Source organism: Jaculus jaculus, chromosome 6, assembly GCF_020740685.1.
Source record: "Jaculus jaculus isolate mJacJac1 chromosome 6, mJacJac1.mat.Y.cur, whole genome shotgun sequence".
Classification (NCBI taxonomy): Eukaryota; Metazoa; Chordata; class Mammalia; order Rodentia; family Dipodidae; genus Jaculus; species Jaculus jaculus.
In genome coordinates this window covers 60,111,189-60,126,913 of record NC_059107.1, presented here as the reverse complement: position 1 = coordinate 60,126,913, position 15,725 = coordinate 60,111,189, and the positions used below count along the sequence as shown (strand labels likewise).

The 15,725-nt window shown below is 48.2% G+C and overlaps 2 protein-coding genes across 3 annotated transcripts; both read right to left on the bottom strand.

Annotated features, from left to right (window-relative positions):
• Window positions 1-6,468: 6,468 nt before the first annotated feature.
• Window positions 6,469-7,512, bottom strand: Mrpl53 (mitochondrial ribosomal protein L53). The gene is made up of 3 exons (XM_004668220.2): window positions 7,099-7,512; window positions 6,903-7,015; window positions 6,469-6,820 (listed from the first exon to the last, which is right to left on the bottom strand). Exons 1-3 carry the CDS (start codon window positions 7,188-7,190, stop codon window positions 6,687-6,689), a joined length of 339 nt encoding a protein of 112 aa, XP_004668277.1. The 5' UTR covers window positions 7,191-7,512; the 3' UTR covers window positions 6,469-6,686.
• Window positions 7,513-7,709: 197 nt separating this feature from the next.
• On the bottom strand, window positions 7,710-15,308 carry Ccdc142 (coiled-coil domain containing 142). Of its 2 annotated transcripts, none has more exons than XM_045151557.1 (9): window positions 14,281-15,308; window positions 13,866-13,952; window positions 13,644-13,793; window positions 13,397-13,527; window positions 13,234-13,323; window positions 9,232-9,346; window positions 8,751-8,928; window positions 8,439-8,638; window positions 7,710-8,316 (listed from the first exon to the last, which is right to left on the bottom strand). In XM_045151557.1, the coding sequence occupies exons 1-9, from the start codon at window positions 15,257-15,259 to the stop codon at window positions 8,060-8,062; spliced, it is 2,187 nt and encodes a 728-aa protein (XP_045007492.1). In that variant the 5' UTR covers window positions 15,260-15,308; the 3' UTR covers window positions 7,710-8,059. The 2 variants fall into 2 exon arrangements, with proteins under 2 accessions (XP_045007492.1, XP_045007493.1); XM_045151558.1 differs by having other exon boundaries at window positions 9,262-9,346.
• Between the last annotated feature and the right edge of the window lie 417 nt (window positions 15,309-15,725).

Genomic DNA, 15,725 nt, shown 5'->3' with positions numbered 1-15,725 from the left:
AAGTTCACAATGCTGGCAGAAATCACCTGGCCAAGAGCAGCTTTTGGGGGGAAAAAAAGATTTATTTTGCCTTACAGACTCAAGGAGAAGCTCCATAGCGGCAGGGGGAAACGATGGCATGAGCAGAGGATGGACATCATAAAGTGGCCAACATAAGGTGGACAATAGCAACAGGAGAGTGTGCCAAACACTAGCAAGGGGGAGCTGGCTATAACACCCATAAGCCTGCTCCCAACAATACTCTGCCTCCTGGAGGTGTTAATTCCCAAATCTTCATCAGCTGGGCACCTGGCACTAAGACCATGTAAGTTTATGGGCAACACCTGCATCAAAACACCACATTCTGCCCCTAGCCCCCATAAACTGATAACCATGCATGATGTAAAATGCAATGCATTCGTCCAATTTTAAAAGTCCCCATAATTTTTATCAATTCCAATAATGTTCTAACATCCCCATAATTCAAGGTCTTTTAACTGAGCCATAATACAAAAAATTCCCCCAAGGCAATAAAACCACATATTAATCACTGGGACCTCCTGAAATTACAAAGATTTTGCACTGCAAAGGACACAGTCAAAAAAGCAAAGAGGCCATCTACAGAATGGGAAAAAATCTTCGCCAGCTATATATCTGATAAAGGATTAATATCTAGGATATACAAAGAACTCAAAAAGTTAAATAATAAGGAATCAAACAAGCCAATTAAAAAAATGGGCTATGGGGCTGGAGAGATGGCTTAGCGGTTAAGCGCTTGCCTGTGAAGCCTAAGGACCCTGGTTCGAGGCTCGGTTCCCCAGGTCCCACGTTAGCCAGATGCACAAGGGGGCACACGCATCTGGAGTTCGTTTGCAGAGGCTGGAAGCCCTGGCGTGCCTATTCTCTCTCTCCCTCTATCTGCCTTTCTCTCTGTGTCTGTCGCTCTCAAATAAATAAATAAATAATTTAAAAAAAAGGGCTATGGAGCTAAATAGAGCATTCTCAAAGGAAGAAATACGAATGGGCATATAAGCATCTAAAAAAATGTTCTACATCAATAGTCATCAGGGAAATGCAGAGTAAAACTACATTGAGATTCCATCTCACTCCTGTCAGATTGGCCACCATCATGAAAACAAATGATCATAAATGTTGGAGGGGATGTGGAAAAACAGGAACCCTTCTACACTGCTGGTGGGAATGCAATCTGGTCCAGCCATTGTGGAAAACAGTGTGGAGGTTCCTAAAACAGCTAAAGATTGATCTACCATATGACCCAGCTATAGCACTCCTAGGCATATATCCAAAGGACTCATCTCATTTCCTTAGAAGTACGTGCTCAACCATGTTTATTGCTGCTCAATTTACAATAGCTGGGAAATGGAACCATCCTAGATGTCCCTCAACTGATGAGTGGATAATGAAGATGTGGCACATTTATACAATGGAGTTGTACTCAGCAGTAAAGAAAAATGAAGTTATGAAATTTGCAGAAAAATGGATGGATCTGGAAAGGATTATACTAAGTGAGGTAACCCAGGCCCAGAAAGCCAAGCGCCACATGTTCTCTCTCATATGTGGATCCTAGCTACATATGATTGGGCTTCTGCGTGAGAAGGAAAATACTTGGTAGCAGAGGCCAGTAAGTTAAAAAGGAGACATAAAGGGAAGAGAAAGGAAGGGAGGAGGATACTTAATAGGTTGATATTGTTTATATGTAAGTACAATGACTGTAATGGGGAGGTAATATGATGGAGAATGGAATTTCAAAGGGGAAAGTGTGGGTGTGGGGAGGGAGGGAATTACCATGGGATATTTTTTTATAATCATGGAAAATGTTAATAAAAATTTAAAAAAGAAAAAAAAATTCCCCAAACCCATAATGGCACAGAATAAATATTAATACTACAAAAAATGGCACTGGGCATAGCAAAAATAATTTCAACCAATACAAGATTTAAACAGGGCAAACATCAAACTCTGTAGCTCCAAGTCCAACAACTCTATAGTCAGTGACAAATTTCCAAGTCTTATAATTCTAACCAGCAACAAGTCTCTGGATGTCCAATTCCTACCCTCCAGTTAGGCTACTCATAGTCCTGGAAAACTGAATCAGGGCTGGCAGCTCTCCTTCACAGCCATCTCATGGTCATAGCATGTCCACTGGGTCTCCACTGCAACCCACAGTTCATCTTCATGGGTCCATTGGGTCTCCATGCAGTCATCCAGCATACTTGCTTCACATTGCCCATGGCTGTTTCCAAAACACAAGACCATGTTGAAAACTCTATGACCTTCTTTCTCCTTCATTTCTTATACTCCACAATACCAGGTAAGGTGCCAATTTGTTAATCCATGGGGGAATAAAAGAGACTTTGAATAACAGGACACTCCTTGAGCACTCAGGTCCCTTCAAAAGACTCTGCATTCTTCCTGTTGCCCAGTGCAGGTCAGCTGGTCTAATCTCAATGGTTGTAATCTCTCAATTGCAGCTGAATGGGCAGCAGTTTTAGCACAAATTCTTTCTGTGCCATATCCCTCTGCACATACCAGTCTGTTTCTACACACTGCAACCCTGCACAAGTTCTCAAGACATGGGCATAACAGCAAGCTTCTCACACAAACTGCTTCTAGCCCAGTCCAGACAAAGCTCCTTTCACCCTCATATGCCAAACCTCACAGTCCATAGTTCTTATTGGATTCAGGTCTTGCAACTCTGACCAGAATAATCCATCAAGCTGTATTTATAGCACTGAAAGGTGTCTCTTAGGCTTAAGTTTCAAATTCATCCACATTCCTCTTGAAAATCAGTTCCAAAAGGCCAAAGCCACACAGGTGTCTAGCAGCAAATGACACCACTCCTCAGTACCAACATTACTGTTGGAGTCAGGTTTGCATTGCTGGAAATCACCTGACCAAGAGCAGCTTTGGGGGGGAGGGATTATTTTGCCTTAGACTCAAGGGAAGCTCCATGATGGTAGGGAAAAACCATGGCATAAGCAGAGGTGGAGATTACCCCCTAGCCAACATAAGGTAAACAATAAAAAGAGAGTGTGCCAAACACTAGCAAAGGGAAGTTGTCTATAAGACCCATAAGCCCACCCCCAACAATACACTGCCTCCTGGAGGTGTTAATTCCCAAATCTCCGTCAGCTGGGAGCCTAGCATTCAGAACACCTAAATTTCTGGGGAACAACAGGATGGAATCCACGGACTTACATGCAAGCAAAGTGCTTTGGCACTGAGCTACTTCTCACCTAATTACTTGGGTGAACTGCAGGACCTTACTTACATGTGCCTGTACCTACAGAATGCATTTCCTCTCCCACAACCTAGGAAGCAAAAGAGCTCAAGGAAAGGTTGGTTATGTCTGAGGATAGACTATACAAAAGTAGCATCTGCTCCTCAGCTTGACCAGGGAGGTTTCTCTTTTAAAGGATGGGTGGAGGGCTGGAAAGATGGCTTAGCAGTTAAAGTGCTTGCCTGCAAAGCCTAAGGACCCATATTCTACTCTCCAGATCCCACCTAAGCTAGGCGCACAAAGGTGAGGCAAACGCAAGGTCACAAATGTCCACTAGGTGGCACAAGCATTTGGCGTTTGTAGTAGTTGATAACCTGACCCACCCAATTCTCTCTCCCTCTGTCTCTCTAAAATAATAAATAAAAATTTTGTTTGTTTATTTTCACTTATTTATTTGAGAGTGACAAAGAGGAAGAGAGAGAGAGGGAAAAATGGGCGCGCCAGGGCCTCCAGCCACTGTAAACCAACTCGCACGCCCCCTTATGCATCTGGCTAACGTGGGTCCTGGGGAATCAAGCCTCGAACAGGGTCCTTAGATTTCATAGGCAAGTGCTTAACCACTAAGCCATCTCTCCAGCCCAATAAAAACTTTTAAAAGACGGATGGCGAGACAGTTCTTTAAATACCCTTTAGGGGCTGTGGAGATGGCTCAATGCTTGCTGCATTATGCAGCACTTGCTGAATAAGCATGAGGACCTGAATTCAATCCCTGGCACCAATGTAAGCACGAGGGTTGGAGATAGGAGGATCATTGGTGCTGTCTTGTCAGCTACTCTACCAACAAGCTCCAAGTTCAGAGAGATGTCCTCCTCTATTTTCACATGTGTCCACATCTGCACACTCATGTGCACATACTACACACACTAAAAACAAATAAGTACCCTTTTAGGCAGGTAGTAATGCTGTGGGGTGGAGGGTAAAGCACAGGAAATGTATTTGACAAAATGCATAGTAGCCTGTGATGGCTAGTCTATATTGTCAACTTGATCAAATCACTTAGGACACAAATCTCTAGGCTTCTCTGTGAGGGAGTTTCTAGGTAAGGTCAGTTTAAGTGGGAAGACACACAGTGATAGCACCATCACACTGGCTGGGATACAGAACTGAACTGGAGGGTGCTAGATGAGCATCAACAGTCATCATGCTACTTCTTTGTTTTAGTTTGATTTTTCGAAGTAAGGTCTTACTCTGGTCCAGGCTGACCTGGAATTCACTATGTATTCTCAGGGTGGCCTCGAACTCACAGTGATCATCCTCCTTCTGACTCCTGTGTGCTGGGATTAAAAGCATGTGCCACAACCCTCCCCCCTTACCCCCACCCTTGCTTCCTGAGTATTGATACAATGTGGCCACATCCTGCTCCTAGTCCCCTTCCAGGTAATGGCTGGTACCTCCTGGAACAGTAAGTTAAAATAAAACCTTCCTCCTGTAACTGCTTCTTGTTAGGTACCCAGCCAATATTGAAGGGATCTGTGTACCTTCCTGTTGAACAGCCCAACCCCCTCAGAAACCTGGAGCAGAACTTTCTCTATACCCAAAAATCTTTATAAAAAGCAAGAAGCAGAGCTGGAGAGATGGCTTAGTGGTTAAGGCATTTGCCAGCAAGGCCAAAGGACCTAGGTTCAAATTCCCAAGTACTCACATACTCACATAAAGCCAGATGCACAAGGTGACACATGCATCTGGAGTTCATTTGCAGTGGCTGGAGGCCCTGGTGTGCCCATTTTCTCTATCTCCTCTTTCTTAAATGAATAAATAAATGGCTGGAGAAATAGCATAGTGGTTAAGATGGTTGCTGGCAAGGCCACAGGACCCAGGTTCATTTTCCTAGTACCCATGTAAAGCCACATGCACATGATGGTACATGCATCTGGAGTTCATTCACAGTGGCTGGAGGCCCTGGCATGCCCATTCTATCTGCCTCTCTCTCTCAAATAAAGCCAGCCTGAGACTACATAGTGAATTCCACGTCAGCCCGGGATAGAGCAAGACCCTACCTCAAGAAGCTTCTTTTGTTCTTAGTATTTCTAGAGCCTTCTTCTCACCCAACCTCCCCTTCAGGATCCTACCATGGGGTCTTGACATGGAGTTACAACACTTCTAATAAAGTTTTTTGGTTTTTTTTTTTTTTATGAGAGAGAAGAAAAGGACAGATAGAATAGGCACACCAGGGCCTCTAGCCACTACAAACAAACTCCAGACACATGTGCCACCTTGTGCGTCCAGCTTTAAGTGGGTACCGAGAAATCAAACCACGGACCTTTGGCTTTGCTGACAAGCGCCTTAACCATTAAGCCATCTCTCCAGCCCTTAATAAAAGTTTTAATTCCAAAGGACATTTTTCTTTGAGTCTGTCACTGAACCAGCCTGCTCTCACATGCTTATCTATCAATACTTGCAAATACACACTTGTGTTTATGGTATATATAATTGTTTAAAAGACAAAAAAAAGTTGGTATGTAGAGGAAGCTGACAGGGGCTAAGGTTGATTGTAGCATAGAAGTTGGGCCTAGAACCAGACAGAAATTCCAAAGTGGAGTGGAAGTAATGACAGAGAAAGGGATGCCCCAGAAAGGATCGCTTCTTAATTTTTTTTTAAATTTTAAATTTATTAGAGGTTGGGGGGGAGGGAAAGAATGGATAATCTAGGGCCTCTAGCCACTGCAGATGAACTCCAGATGCCTGTGCTCCTGGTGCATCTGGCTTATGTGGTTCCTGGAGAATCAAACTGGGGTCCTTTGGCTTTGCAGGCATATGCCTTAACTGGTAAGCCATCTCTCCAGCACCCAGGAAGGATCTTTTTAAAGAATGAGGATACTGTGACTATGGTTAAGATTAAGTACCTGGGCGTGGTGATGCACACCTTTAATCCCAGCACTCAGGAGGCAGAGGTAAAAGGATCACCGTGAATTCAAGGCCACTCTGAGACTACATAGTGAATTCCAGGTCAGTCTGGGCCAGAGTGAGACCCTACCTCAAAACAAACAAACAAACAAACAAAAAAACACAAAAAAACCCCTAGTTAAATCGAAAGAAAAAACTGGCTGGAAAGATGGCTCAGTGGTTAAGGTGTTTGCCTGCAATGCCAAAAGACCCAGGTTCGATTCCCCAGTACCTACGTATACCAGATGAATTAGGCGCGCTCCTTCTCTCAAATAAATTTGAAAAAAAGATCTGAGAAAATAGGATTAGTTTGGTAAACTATAATTAGAATATACTTGAGTGATGAAGCCAAATTCAATAAGGGGGAAACAATCAAGTTCCTTCAGATCCCTTGCCAATCCCATCTTGGCGTGTCCGAAAGCCTCGTCTGGGCGGAGCTCTCCCAGCCCGACCCCTCCAGGTAGCGCCGAGGGACTAGACAGCAGGCCTGGTTGCAAGCTGACATCTAGGTTTTCGCGCACGATCAGGGCCCAGCTGCGGCGGCCGGCTTGTCCCCGCTGGCCGCGGCGCCCCTGGCCTGGACGTGGGCGGCGAAGGCCGAGAGCATCTCCCGCGCCGTGAGGTGAGCGCCGCGCATCAGCAGGCGATGCCCGTCTCCTGCGGAAGATCCCAGCGATCAAGTCAGGCACGGGGACCGGGGAGGCCGGGCCGCCCGCCGCCCCCTCCCCGCCAGCCCCACCGAAGAGCACGTCCACGCAGGGCTCGGAGCCGTCATGCCTCACGTCGGCGATCACCTCGCAGTTGAGGTTGGTGGAGCGCACCTTCTCGCTGCTCACCGCCTGGAGGAAGGTCCTGCGGCGGGGGTCGGGGAGGACGTGAGCGCGGCGGGCCGAGGGACGGGCACGGCGCGCCCCCACCTCCCCCAGGCCCCGTACCTCGTGGACTCCACGTTCTTCTCAAAGGGACAGAACTGAACCCGAATCAGCTTCACGGGCCGCAGCCCTAGACGAGCCGTGGCCACGGCCATGCTAACCTCTGCCACCGGAAGGAGTAGCTTAAGTGGATGCTCCCGGGAGAACTGCTTCCGGTATGACACTCCGCGGGGGGCACTCGCGGGTCGAAAGGGAACTCTGGGCAGCCCGCCGCTAGTAGCCGGCACAGTGCACCGAGGGGCCCAAAGCAAGGACACGCGGCCGTCTCCTACCTGCCTAGGTCAGCTCCATTAGGACCGTCCACCCAATGACGCAAACCCCCTTGGAAACGGAGTAACCAAAGCTAAAATGTCAAGATACTATAGCCCAGTATTTGTAAGTTACTGAGAATAGGTGAGAATGGGTGAGGGAGTACAAGCCTTGGGACAGATTCATGTATAGAATACATATTCCATCTGTGATTCGTCTCAGGAATTAACAACCTCCCACCCCCGGCAGTGTCTTGCTCTAGCCCAGGCTAACCTGGAATTCACTGTGCCCTCAAACTCTTATCAATCCTCCTACCTCTGTCTCCCTAGTGGTTTAAAGGCGTGAGAGCCACCACGCTTGGCTTCCATTAACTTTTTGGCCTGGCTAGCTCTTGAGATTTACCAGGAAGCAGCGTTTAACTTCTGTTTTCCATTGGTCTCCCCACCCTCCCCCAACCCCTTTCCCTGTCCCCTGAGATCCTTCTCCCATGTTTGCCCTGAGGTCTTCACTGAAGGGGAACTAGACCTGAGCCTCCCAGAAATGTAAGTTTGCCCTTGATGCTGGGTTGCAGGTGCTGGAGTGAGCTTGGAGTATTTGCTTGTAACTCGAGGCTCTGTAGTGTATGTATTGTGTTCCTGCAAACTCCCAATTCTAGATCTCTTTAAAATGAAACTACTCATGTCTTCAGGTTTTTCCAACTCAGATCCTAGGCAATTTAAGATTCAGGACTTGCCCCAAGGCAGGAAAGAAAAGGCAGGTGCCAACGAGGGTGCTGGTGCAGCCTCAGGGCAAGCCAGGCTTGCTGATTTCCCACCAAGTAAGCCTCAGGACTAGGTCCCCCTCCTCCCGGAGTGCTCAGCAGGTGAGTTGTCTGGGCTGGGAGTGCTCCAGGCCGTAGAGGGTGTGCCAAGCTTTCCAGGCTGTTGAGGCTGCTGCTGCTCAAGTCTGTCGCCTGGACCTCATTACAAACACCTGGTAAGGCATGCGTGAAGGCAGGTGGCTGGTAGGAAGATGCTAAAGCCAGATCAGTGGTGATAACTTGAAACTGTAAGGGAAAGGTGAGGAGAATGGGCCTGGGGAGGAGAGTGACTCACAGCAACAGGAAGGCCTTCTGTGGACTGGAACCTTGGGCAGAGGCTGCTGAAGCAGACACAGCAAGGCCCCATCGAGCTGCTGGAAGATGCTGAGCATAAGCAGAGACTGGCGAAGCTCTGGGGACAGGCCCCATTGTTCCTCCTCAAGCATTTCTTTGACCACTCCAAAGTCTTGTTTGAGCTGCAGCGCCCCCTGCAGGCTGAATGTCCAAGTACAATGTGACCACCAGACCCTACAGCCTCACAAAGTGCTATGCTCCACTGATTTCGTGTCCCAATTGCATACATCTCCCTGCAAACTTTTCTACCCACCTGAACCGAATCCCATGGGTGAGGATGTGGTCAAGCCAGGCACCCAGGATGGCTGTCAGTGCCTGACCGAGGGCAGGGGCCTGGGCTTGGAGTGGCAATCCCTGCAATCCTTGCAACACAGGCTCCAGTAGAGGGCGGACCACCATGGCAGCATACTCACTAGGAGCACTGGGGAGTTCTGCAGTGAGAAAAGAAAGGACAGCTCATGAGGCTTTGGCGGTCCAACGGACCCCTATACAGCAGTGATCATAAGGATGGGAAGGACACAAAATATGAGGCCAAGATGGAGACAGTGGTGCAGAGTCAGGATTTAGAGAAGTTGGGTCACTCACCCGCTGGGAACCCTAGGAGAAGAAGCTGGGATAAGAAGTTACCAGACAGTGGGCTGGGGGTACAGTTCAGTGGCACAGCTTACCTAGCATGTGTGAGGTCCTGGATTCCACCCCCAGAACCACAAAGAAAGGAAAGAAAAATTGATTACCAGGACAGAGACGAAGCCTCCAGTACCGACCCTGTGGCATGTGGAGCTTGAATCCCCGTGTGGCTTGTTTGTGACATTCTTGATAAAAGAGACTTAGTGACTCTTCAGGCAGAAACTGTGTGGATAGGGAGAAAGTAAAAAGGGCTTATCTGTTGGACTTGTGAAATTATAATGTTTCTCTAATTTGAGGTGTTCAATGTGATGTCCATAAAACCTAAATGATATGCACAACTATCCCAAACCAACCAAACAAAACCCAACTTTGGTTCATAACCTGACAAAAGCACATACCAGACAGATGGGTCTGCCTGCCCAGGGAACAGGCAAGGGCTGAGGGAATGGGGGGGGGGGGCGGGGATTAAGACAATATTCTGGGGCTGGGGAGATGGCTCGGTGATTAGACATTTGCTATCAAAGACTGTAAGCCTGTGTTCAATTCTCCAGCACCCATGTAAACTTGAACACAAAGTGGCACATACACCTGGCATTTGTTTGCATGGCAAGAGACTCTAATGTATCACTACACACATATACACACAAATTTAAAAAAATTCTAGTTATCATTCAAAAAGGAAGGCAGGAACTGTAACAGACCAGAAACAATAGCTATTTTACCATTCTGACATCCAGGAACGTTTGGAATGCTCTTATGTCGATTATTCTTTATTGTTGTTGTTGTTATTTTGGTTTTTCAAGGTAGGGTCTCGCTGTAATCCAGGCTGACCTGGAATTCACTATGTAGTTTCTGGCTGGCCTCAAATTCATAGCAATCCTCCTACCTCTGCCTCCCAAGTGCTGGGATTAAAGGCATGTGCACCATGCCCAGCTTATTTTTTTTTTTTTTAAATAAAGGTAGGGTCTCACTCTGCCCAGATTGCCTTGGAACTCACTCTATAGCTCCAGGTTGACCTCAGACTCACAGTGATTCTACTTCCTCAGCCTCTTGAGTGCTGGGGTTAAAGGCATGTGCTATTTAAAATATTCTTGACCACCTACTAGCATTTCTGCAAAGCAAATAACCCAAAACAAGAAAAGGGGGGGGTTTGTTTCATAGGTTGTGCTGGGAGGGGAAGAGACAGCAATAAAGAGGGTTTCTGCTCTGGTGCTTTTCTCAGAGAAGAACTTAAAGATTAGGCATATGGCAGCAGCTCTGTAAAGGCATGGTAGCACATACCTGTAATCCCAGAGCTGTAGAGAATGAGATAAGAGGATCATGATTGTGAGTTCCATTAGGTCAGCTTGGACTATCTCATAAAAAACAAAAGGGGAGGAGGAGAAAACAAAGAGGGAGGGAAGAAGGAAGAAAGGAAGGGAAGGTGGGAGGAAGGAAAAAGATGGATATGGAACTTAGACAGAGGAAAGGTTCAGGAAGCCTAGGGAGGAGAACAACCCATCTGGTGCCTGACATATCTGACATGTTTAGATCTGAACTCTTCTCCAACATACCTGATTCCCTCACTTCCTTGACAGGGTCTTACTATGTAACCCAGGCTGGCCTCAAACTCAGGATCCTCCTGCCTCAACCTGAGTACTGGGATTACATGTTTGTACCACCATCCCTGACTCTACCCTCCACATTTTGATGCTAACTTGCTTACTCCACCAACCCCCACACACAGCCTCAGGCTCTGGTCAGGCCATCCTTTTGTTACTCCTCAGTAACTCTGGCTGCTCCTCAAGAGCTGCCCAACAACCAGGTGAGCCACAGGCTCTGTATGGAACCCTCTATAAAGCACACACCTACCATGGTCTTCCTCAGAGCTCCCATATAGCCATTACTGTCAACTGTCAGCTCTACTTATGATCCTATTCTGGGGAACGTTTTAAGTTTATGGAAATAACAGTAATTGAGGGGAAAATGTCCAACAGTTGTTGGACTAGAACTCTGTGAGGCAGACCTAAACTGGGAGGTCACAGCACTAAGACAGTGTGGGTAAGTAGAAATAAAGAAACAGAGGGTCAACATGAACCCTACAGCCACAGAAGAAGAAAACTGGGCTGAAAGAAAAACTAAAACAAAACCAGCAACTCAGATATTCCAAAGTAGGAAGAGATAGTGTGCACACAGAAGCCCTAGGTTTGATCATCAGTTACATCAAAGAGAGTCAGAGACAGTGATAAAGGAGGGGGAATGAGTACCAAGTATGGATGATTCTCTCAAAAGGAATGGTGGTAGAACTATTTTTCTCATTAGAAGCTTTATAAAATACCATTGTAGCAGAGCATGGTGGTGCACACCTTTTTTAAAAAAATTTTTTTTGGTTTATTTTTATTTATCTATTTGAGAACAACAGACAGAGAGAGAGAGAGAATGGGCGTGCCAGGGCTTCCAGCCACTGCAAATGAATTCCCGATGCATACGCCCCCTTGTGCATCTGGCTAACGTGGGTCCTGGGGAACCGAGCCTCGAACCGGGGTTGTTAGGCTTCACAGGCAAGGGCTAAACCGCTAAGCCATCTCTCCAACCCTATGTGGTGCACATCTTTAATTCCAGCACTCAAGAGGCAGCCAAAGGAGAATCACCATGAGTTTGAGGCCAGCCTGGGCTAGAATGAGACCCTGCCTCAACACCCCCCTCCCCCAGCAAATATACCATTCTATTTTACTTTTTATTTTTCGATATTGGAGATTAAATCCAAGGCCTGGAACACAATAGGCAACTGCTTTACAGCCTCAGCTGTGTTTCACTGTTCAAACTACGGGCATGTAATATTTTAATAAAAATACAAATCAGGGGTGAAGAGATGGCTCAGCAGTTAAAGGCACTTGCTAGCAAAGCCTGATGCCCCAGGTTCAATTCCCCAGTACCTGCTTAAAGCCAGATGCAATAAGTGGCAAATGTATTGAGTTTGTTTGCAGTGGCAAAAGGTCCTGGTGTGCCCATTCCCTCTCTCATTCTTGTTCTACTTGCAAATAAATAAAAATATTTTAGGCCAGGCATAGTGGCGTATGCTTTTAATCTCAGCACTTGGGTGGCAGGGGTAGGAGGATTGCAGTGAGTTTGAGGATACCCTGAGACTCCATAGTAAATTCCAGGCCAGTCTGGGCTAGAGGGAGACCCTACCTTGAAAAAACAAACAAACAAACAAACAAAAAGTGAGTAAGGGTCTTCCTCTAACCCAGGGTGACCTGAAATTCTGATATGACCTGAAATATAGTCTCAGACTGGCCTCAAATCAATCCTCCTACCTTGGTCTCCTGAGTGCTGAGACTAAAGGTATGTGCCACCATGCCTGGCAAATTAAATTGTTACCGAGAGGAAAAACATTCAATTGAACTCTAGCAGGGAAAAATGTAATCATTTCTCCTGACTTTTCTGTACAAAATATATCTCAGGTAACCAAATCATAAATCAGGACAGGTTTCTCTCTTTTTAAAATATTTTATATATGTATTTATTTACTTATTTATTAGAGAGGGGGTGGAGCAGACAAAGAGACTGAGTATGGGCACTCCAGGGCTTCCTGCCACTGAAATGAACTCCAGAAGCAAGCGTCACTGAGTACATCTGGCTTTATGTGGGTACAGGGGAATTGAACCTAGGCTATTAGTCTTTGAAAGCAAATGTCTTTAACTGCTGAGCCATCCCTCCTGCGCAGATTTCTCTTTATAGGAATAATCGGGCTAACAAATGAAGGAGTCATGACAGGACTGGAATGCCACCCCTTTGCAAACTTGAATGAAATGAGTCTAGATAGTTGTGACTATTAACATCACAGAATGGAATGTGACATTATTAGAGGTGGGGAGGGGATATATAAACAAAACAAAGATGACCATGAGTTGATAACTGTTTGATCCACAATAGTGAGAACATAAAGGTCCTCTCTATTTGATTTTTTTCCATAGTAAAACGTTGAAGACAGAACAAAAAAATTAAAGCAAGAAAAGAAAAATCTAATGGAGACTCTAAGTTACTGAGATCTTCCACTCTGCCCATCCCACCCCCATGCCCCTGCCCAAGTTGGCACAGAGGAGGGTCTCAAAGGAGCACTTTCTTACCTGCATCTGTGCAGTCAGCTTCTGCATCTCCAGAGTTAAGCTTCCCTCTGAGGCCAGGGTGCAAAGAGCTTCCACCTCATGCAATAGAGGCTTTGGGTGGAAACAGGAGTGAGGACTCAATTCAGCTCCGGTTGTTCCCCTCCCAGTTCCCAGGGCTACTCACAGGTAAGTCCTTCTGGATCAGGAGCAGGAAAGATCCTGGGTCCCATGCTGCCAGGTGCTGCTGAGCTCTACCCCAGAACCAGAGTAAGGTGGTCTGCAGGGTACACAGCCCCAGGGCGACAGCTTCAGGACCTGGGAGGGGAGGAATAGGGTATCAGAGGCACTTTTGGGAAGAGACTGACTTCAAGAGAGAAGGGGGAAAAAACGTTATTTTCAACTATTTTGCCTTGTCCTCCCCATTCTCTCACCTGGAGTGTGACATAGGCTATGTCTCGACCTAAGTTCTTGGAGGGTGTCCAAGAGAGGAGGAAAGAGCTGCTGCAACAGTTCTGTAGTATGAGAGGGTGTGGCAAGGCTGGTCTGATCTCCAAGGGCTGATCCCAAGGCCTGGCAGAAACCTGGAAATGTCCACACTATAGTCTGACAGGGACAGGAGCAACTTTGTATCACCCCCAATGTCCCTTTCTCACCTTGGTCCCAGCTGCAGATAAGAGACTGATGAAGTAGACTGTGATATAAAGAAGTCAGCTCCTTCTCACACTCCTGAGGCAGGGATGCTAATGGGAGAAACGACTGGAACCTGAAAACCAACCCTCCTTCTTCACAGTACCTGCCCATTGGTGATGGCCTTGTTAGTCAAGACTGGGACGGAATACTGGGAAGTAGTGGTGCATGCCAGGTCTACATAGGGAAATACAGCCTCCAAGTAATAAAAACAGTCACGTGACTGGAGTAGAAAGTAAGGGGCTCAAAAGCTCAGGGCTTGTTCATTTTAACGGTCCTGCTTCTGTGGTCGAGCCCACAGGTAAGTGAGCTGACTAGGATAAAAGGAAGAGAGACCCCCCCCCCCCCCCCCAATGGTCAGCCAAACCCATCATCACTTACCCTGACCTAGAACCTGACTCAGCTGTTGTGCAACTGCCCTGGGGTCCCTCCAGGGTCCCAGAATTAAGTCTAGGCTCTGGGTACAGGCTGCCCACAGCAAGGTCCAATACTGGCTCCACAGGGATCCAGCCTCTCCAAGTCCCAGGGCACTGTCTGTACCGGCCACGCCCCCTAGGAGTCCCAGCAACCCGGGTAGCAGAATCCGCTCCTCCACGCACTGCTTGCGGAGTTGGTCCTGCAAGCCCGATCCCCTGAGCGCCACATCCAGTCTATCTGCCACCTGGCCACCCCGTTCCGCGGCCAGGAGACGGAGCACGCGGGCCTGTGGAAAAGGGCGCGCTGCCCTGGGGATGTGGTTCATGGCTTTTCCCTGTAGCCCGTGGTAGACAGGAAGTGCCTGCAGCAGATCGGCCAGTTGGGACATCAAGGCCAGGCTGGCAGGTGCCCGGCCCACAGCGCGAAGCTGTACCTCGATGGCAGCTTCCAGGCGCTGGGCAGCTAGTCCGACCAAGCGAGCTAGGAGTAGCATCTTAGGGGTGTCCCGAAGGCCAATTTGTGGTACGGTCCCGCGGAAGGGGTGAAGCTGCAGGTCCCTACAGAGCTGGGGCAAGGAGTGAGGGTCGCATGCAGACGTGCCGGGTCCCAGCAGGCGCAGAACCGCCTGCAGGTGGCGGGCGCAGTCCCGGGCCTGCCGGAGCTGCTCCCGTTCCCGGTGCAGCCGCAGCAACGCCGTCCGGAGACGCTGCAGCGCTGGAGGAATCGGGCCGCCAGACGAGGCCTCCCGCCTCCAGTCTGCAGTGCCGACCTCGGCGTCCTCACCCGCGTCTGCGGGCGCCGGCCACCAAGCGTGCCTGCCCCGGGCTGCGCACACCCGCCTTCCCACGCACCCCTCCTCCCGGGCGCCCCCGGGCTGCGCCCACGGCGAGGGCACGTTAGCGAGTGGAGGCAGAAGGCCACCAGAACGAGACGCCTGGGCCATGGGGCGGAGAGTCGGAAACGAACCTAACGTCGTCCACACACCGCTTAACGCCAGCGGTCTCCCAGGCTCCGCCCCATCCCTACTCGACTCTCTCCTGAGGGGCGGGAACCTTTCTGGACTCTCTCGCGCTCGGTAATCAACGGCCTCTGCCCCTAACAAAGATGGCCGCCCCAGTTCCACCGTTGAGTCTGTTAGCACCTTCGTGTCATCGTTGTTGGGAGGTGGCACTGATTCCTAAGACTATAGGGTGAGTCAAGCTAGGTGAGCAGTGTGACAAGACCATAGGAAGACTAGGAGAGACCCTTTAAGTCTACAGTGGTCTGGACGTTTTTAGTAGGGTTTTACCGTTCCAACACAAAATGGTGGGCTCTAGCCCATCCAGTTCCCACATTTATTGTATATAAACTGTTCCTGGTGGCCTGTCTTCTCGCTACCCGGTGGCCTGTCTTCTCGCTAGGGGTCGCTG

What these genes read in the sequence shown, in the direction of transcription:
- Mrpl53 (XM_004668220.2), bottom strand. Translation starts at nt 7,190, where the DNA reads ATGGCCGTGGCCACGGCTCGTCTAGGGCTGCGGCCCGTGAAGCTGATT. An exon ending in AAGAACGTGGAGTCCACGAG is followed by an intron (nt 7,016 to 7,098) that starts GTACGGGGCCTG and finishes CCCCCGCCGCAG; the next exon opens with GACCTTCCTCCAGGCGGTGA. An exon ending in CTGCGTGGACGTGCTCTTCG is followed by an intron (nt 6,821 to 6,902) that starts GTGGGGCTGGCG and finishes GATCTTCCGCAG; the next exon opens with GAGACGGGCATCGCCTGCTG.
- Ccdc142 (XM_045151557.1), bottom strand. Translation starts at nt 15,259, where the DNA reads ATGGCCCAGGCGTCTCGTTCTGGTGGCCTTCTGCCTCCACTCGCTAAC. An exon ending in TGATCCAGAAGGACTTACCT is followed by an intron (nt 13,324 to 13,396) that starts GTGAGTAGCCCT and finishes TTCCACCCAAAG; the next exon opens with CCTCTATTGCATGAGGTGGA. An exon ending in AGCTGACTGCACAGATGCAG is followed by an intron (nt 9,347 to 13,233) that starts GTAAGAAAGTGC and finishes CTATCCACACAG; the next exon opens with TTTCTGCCTGAAGAGTCACT.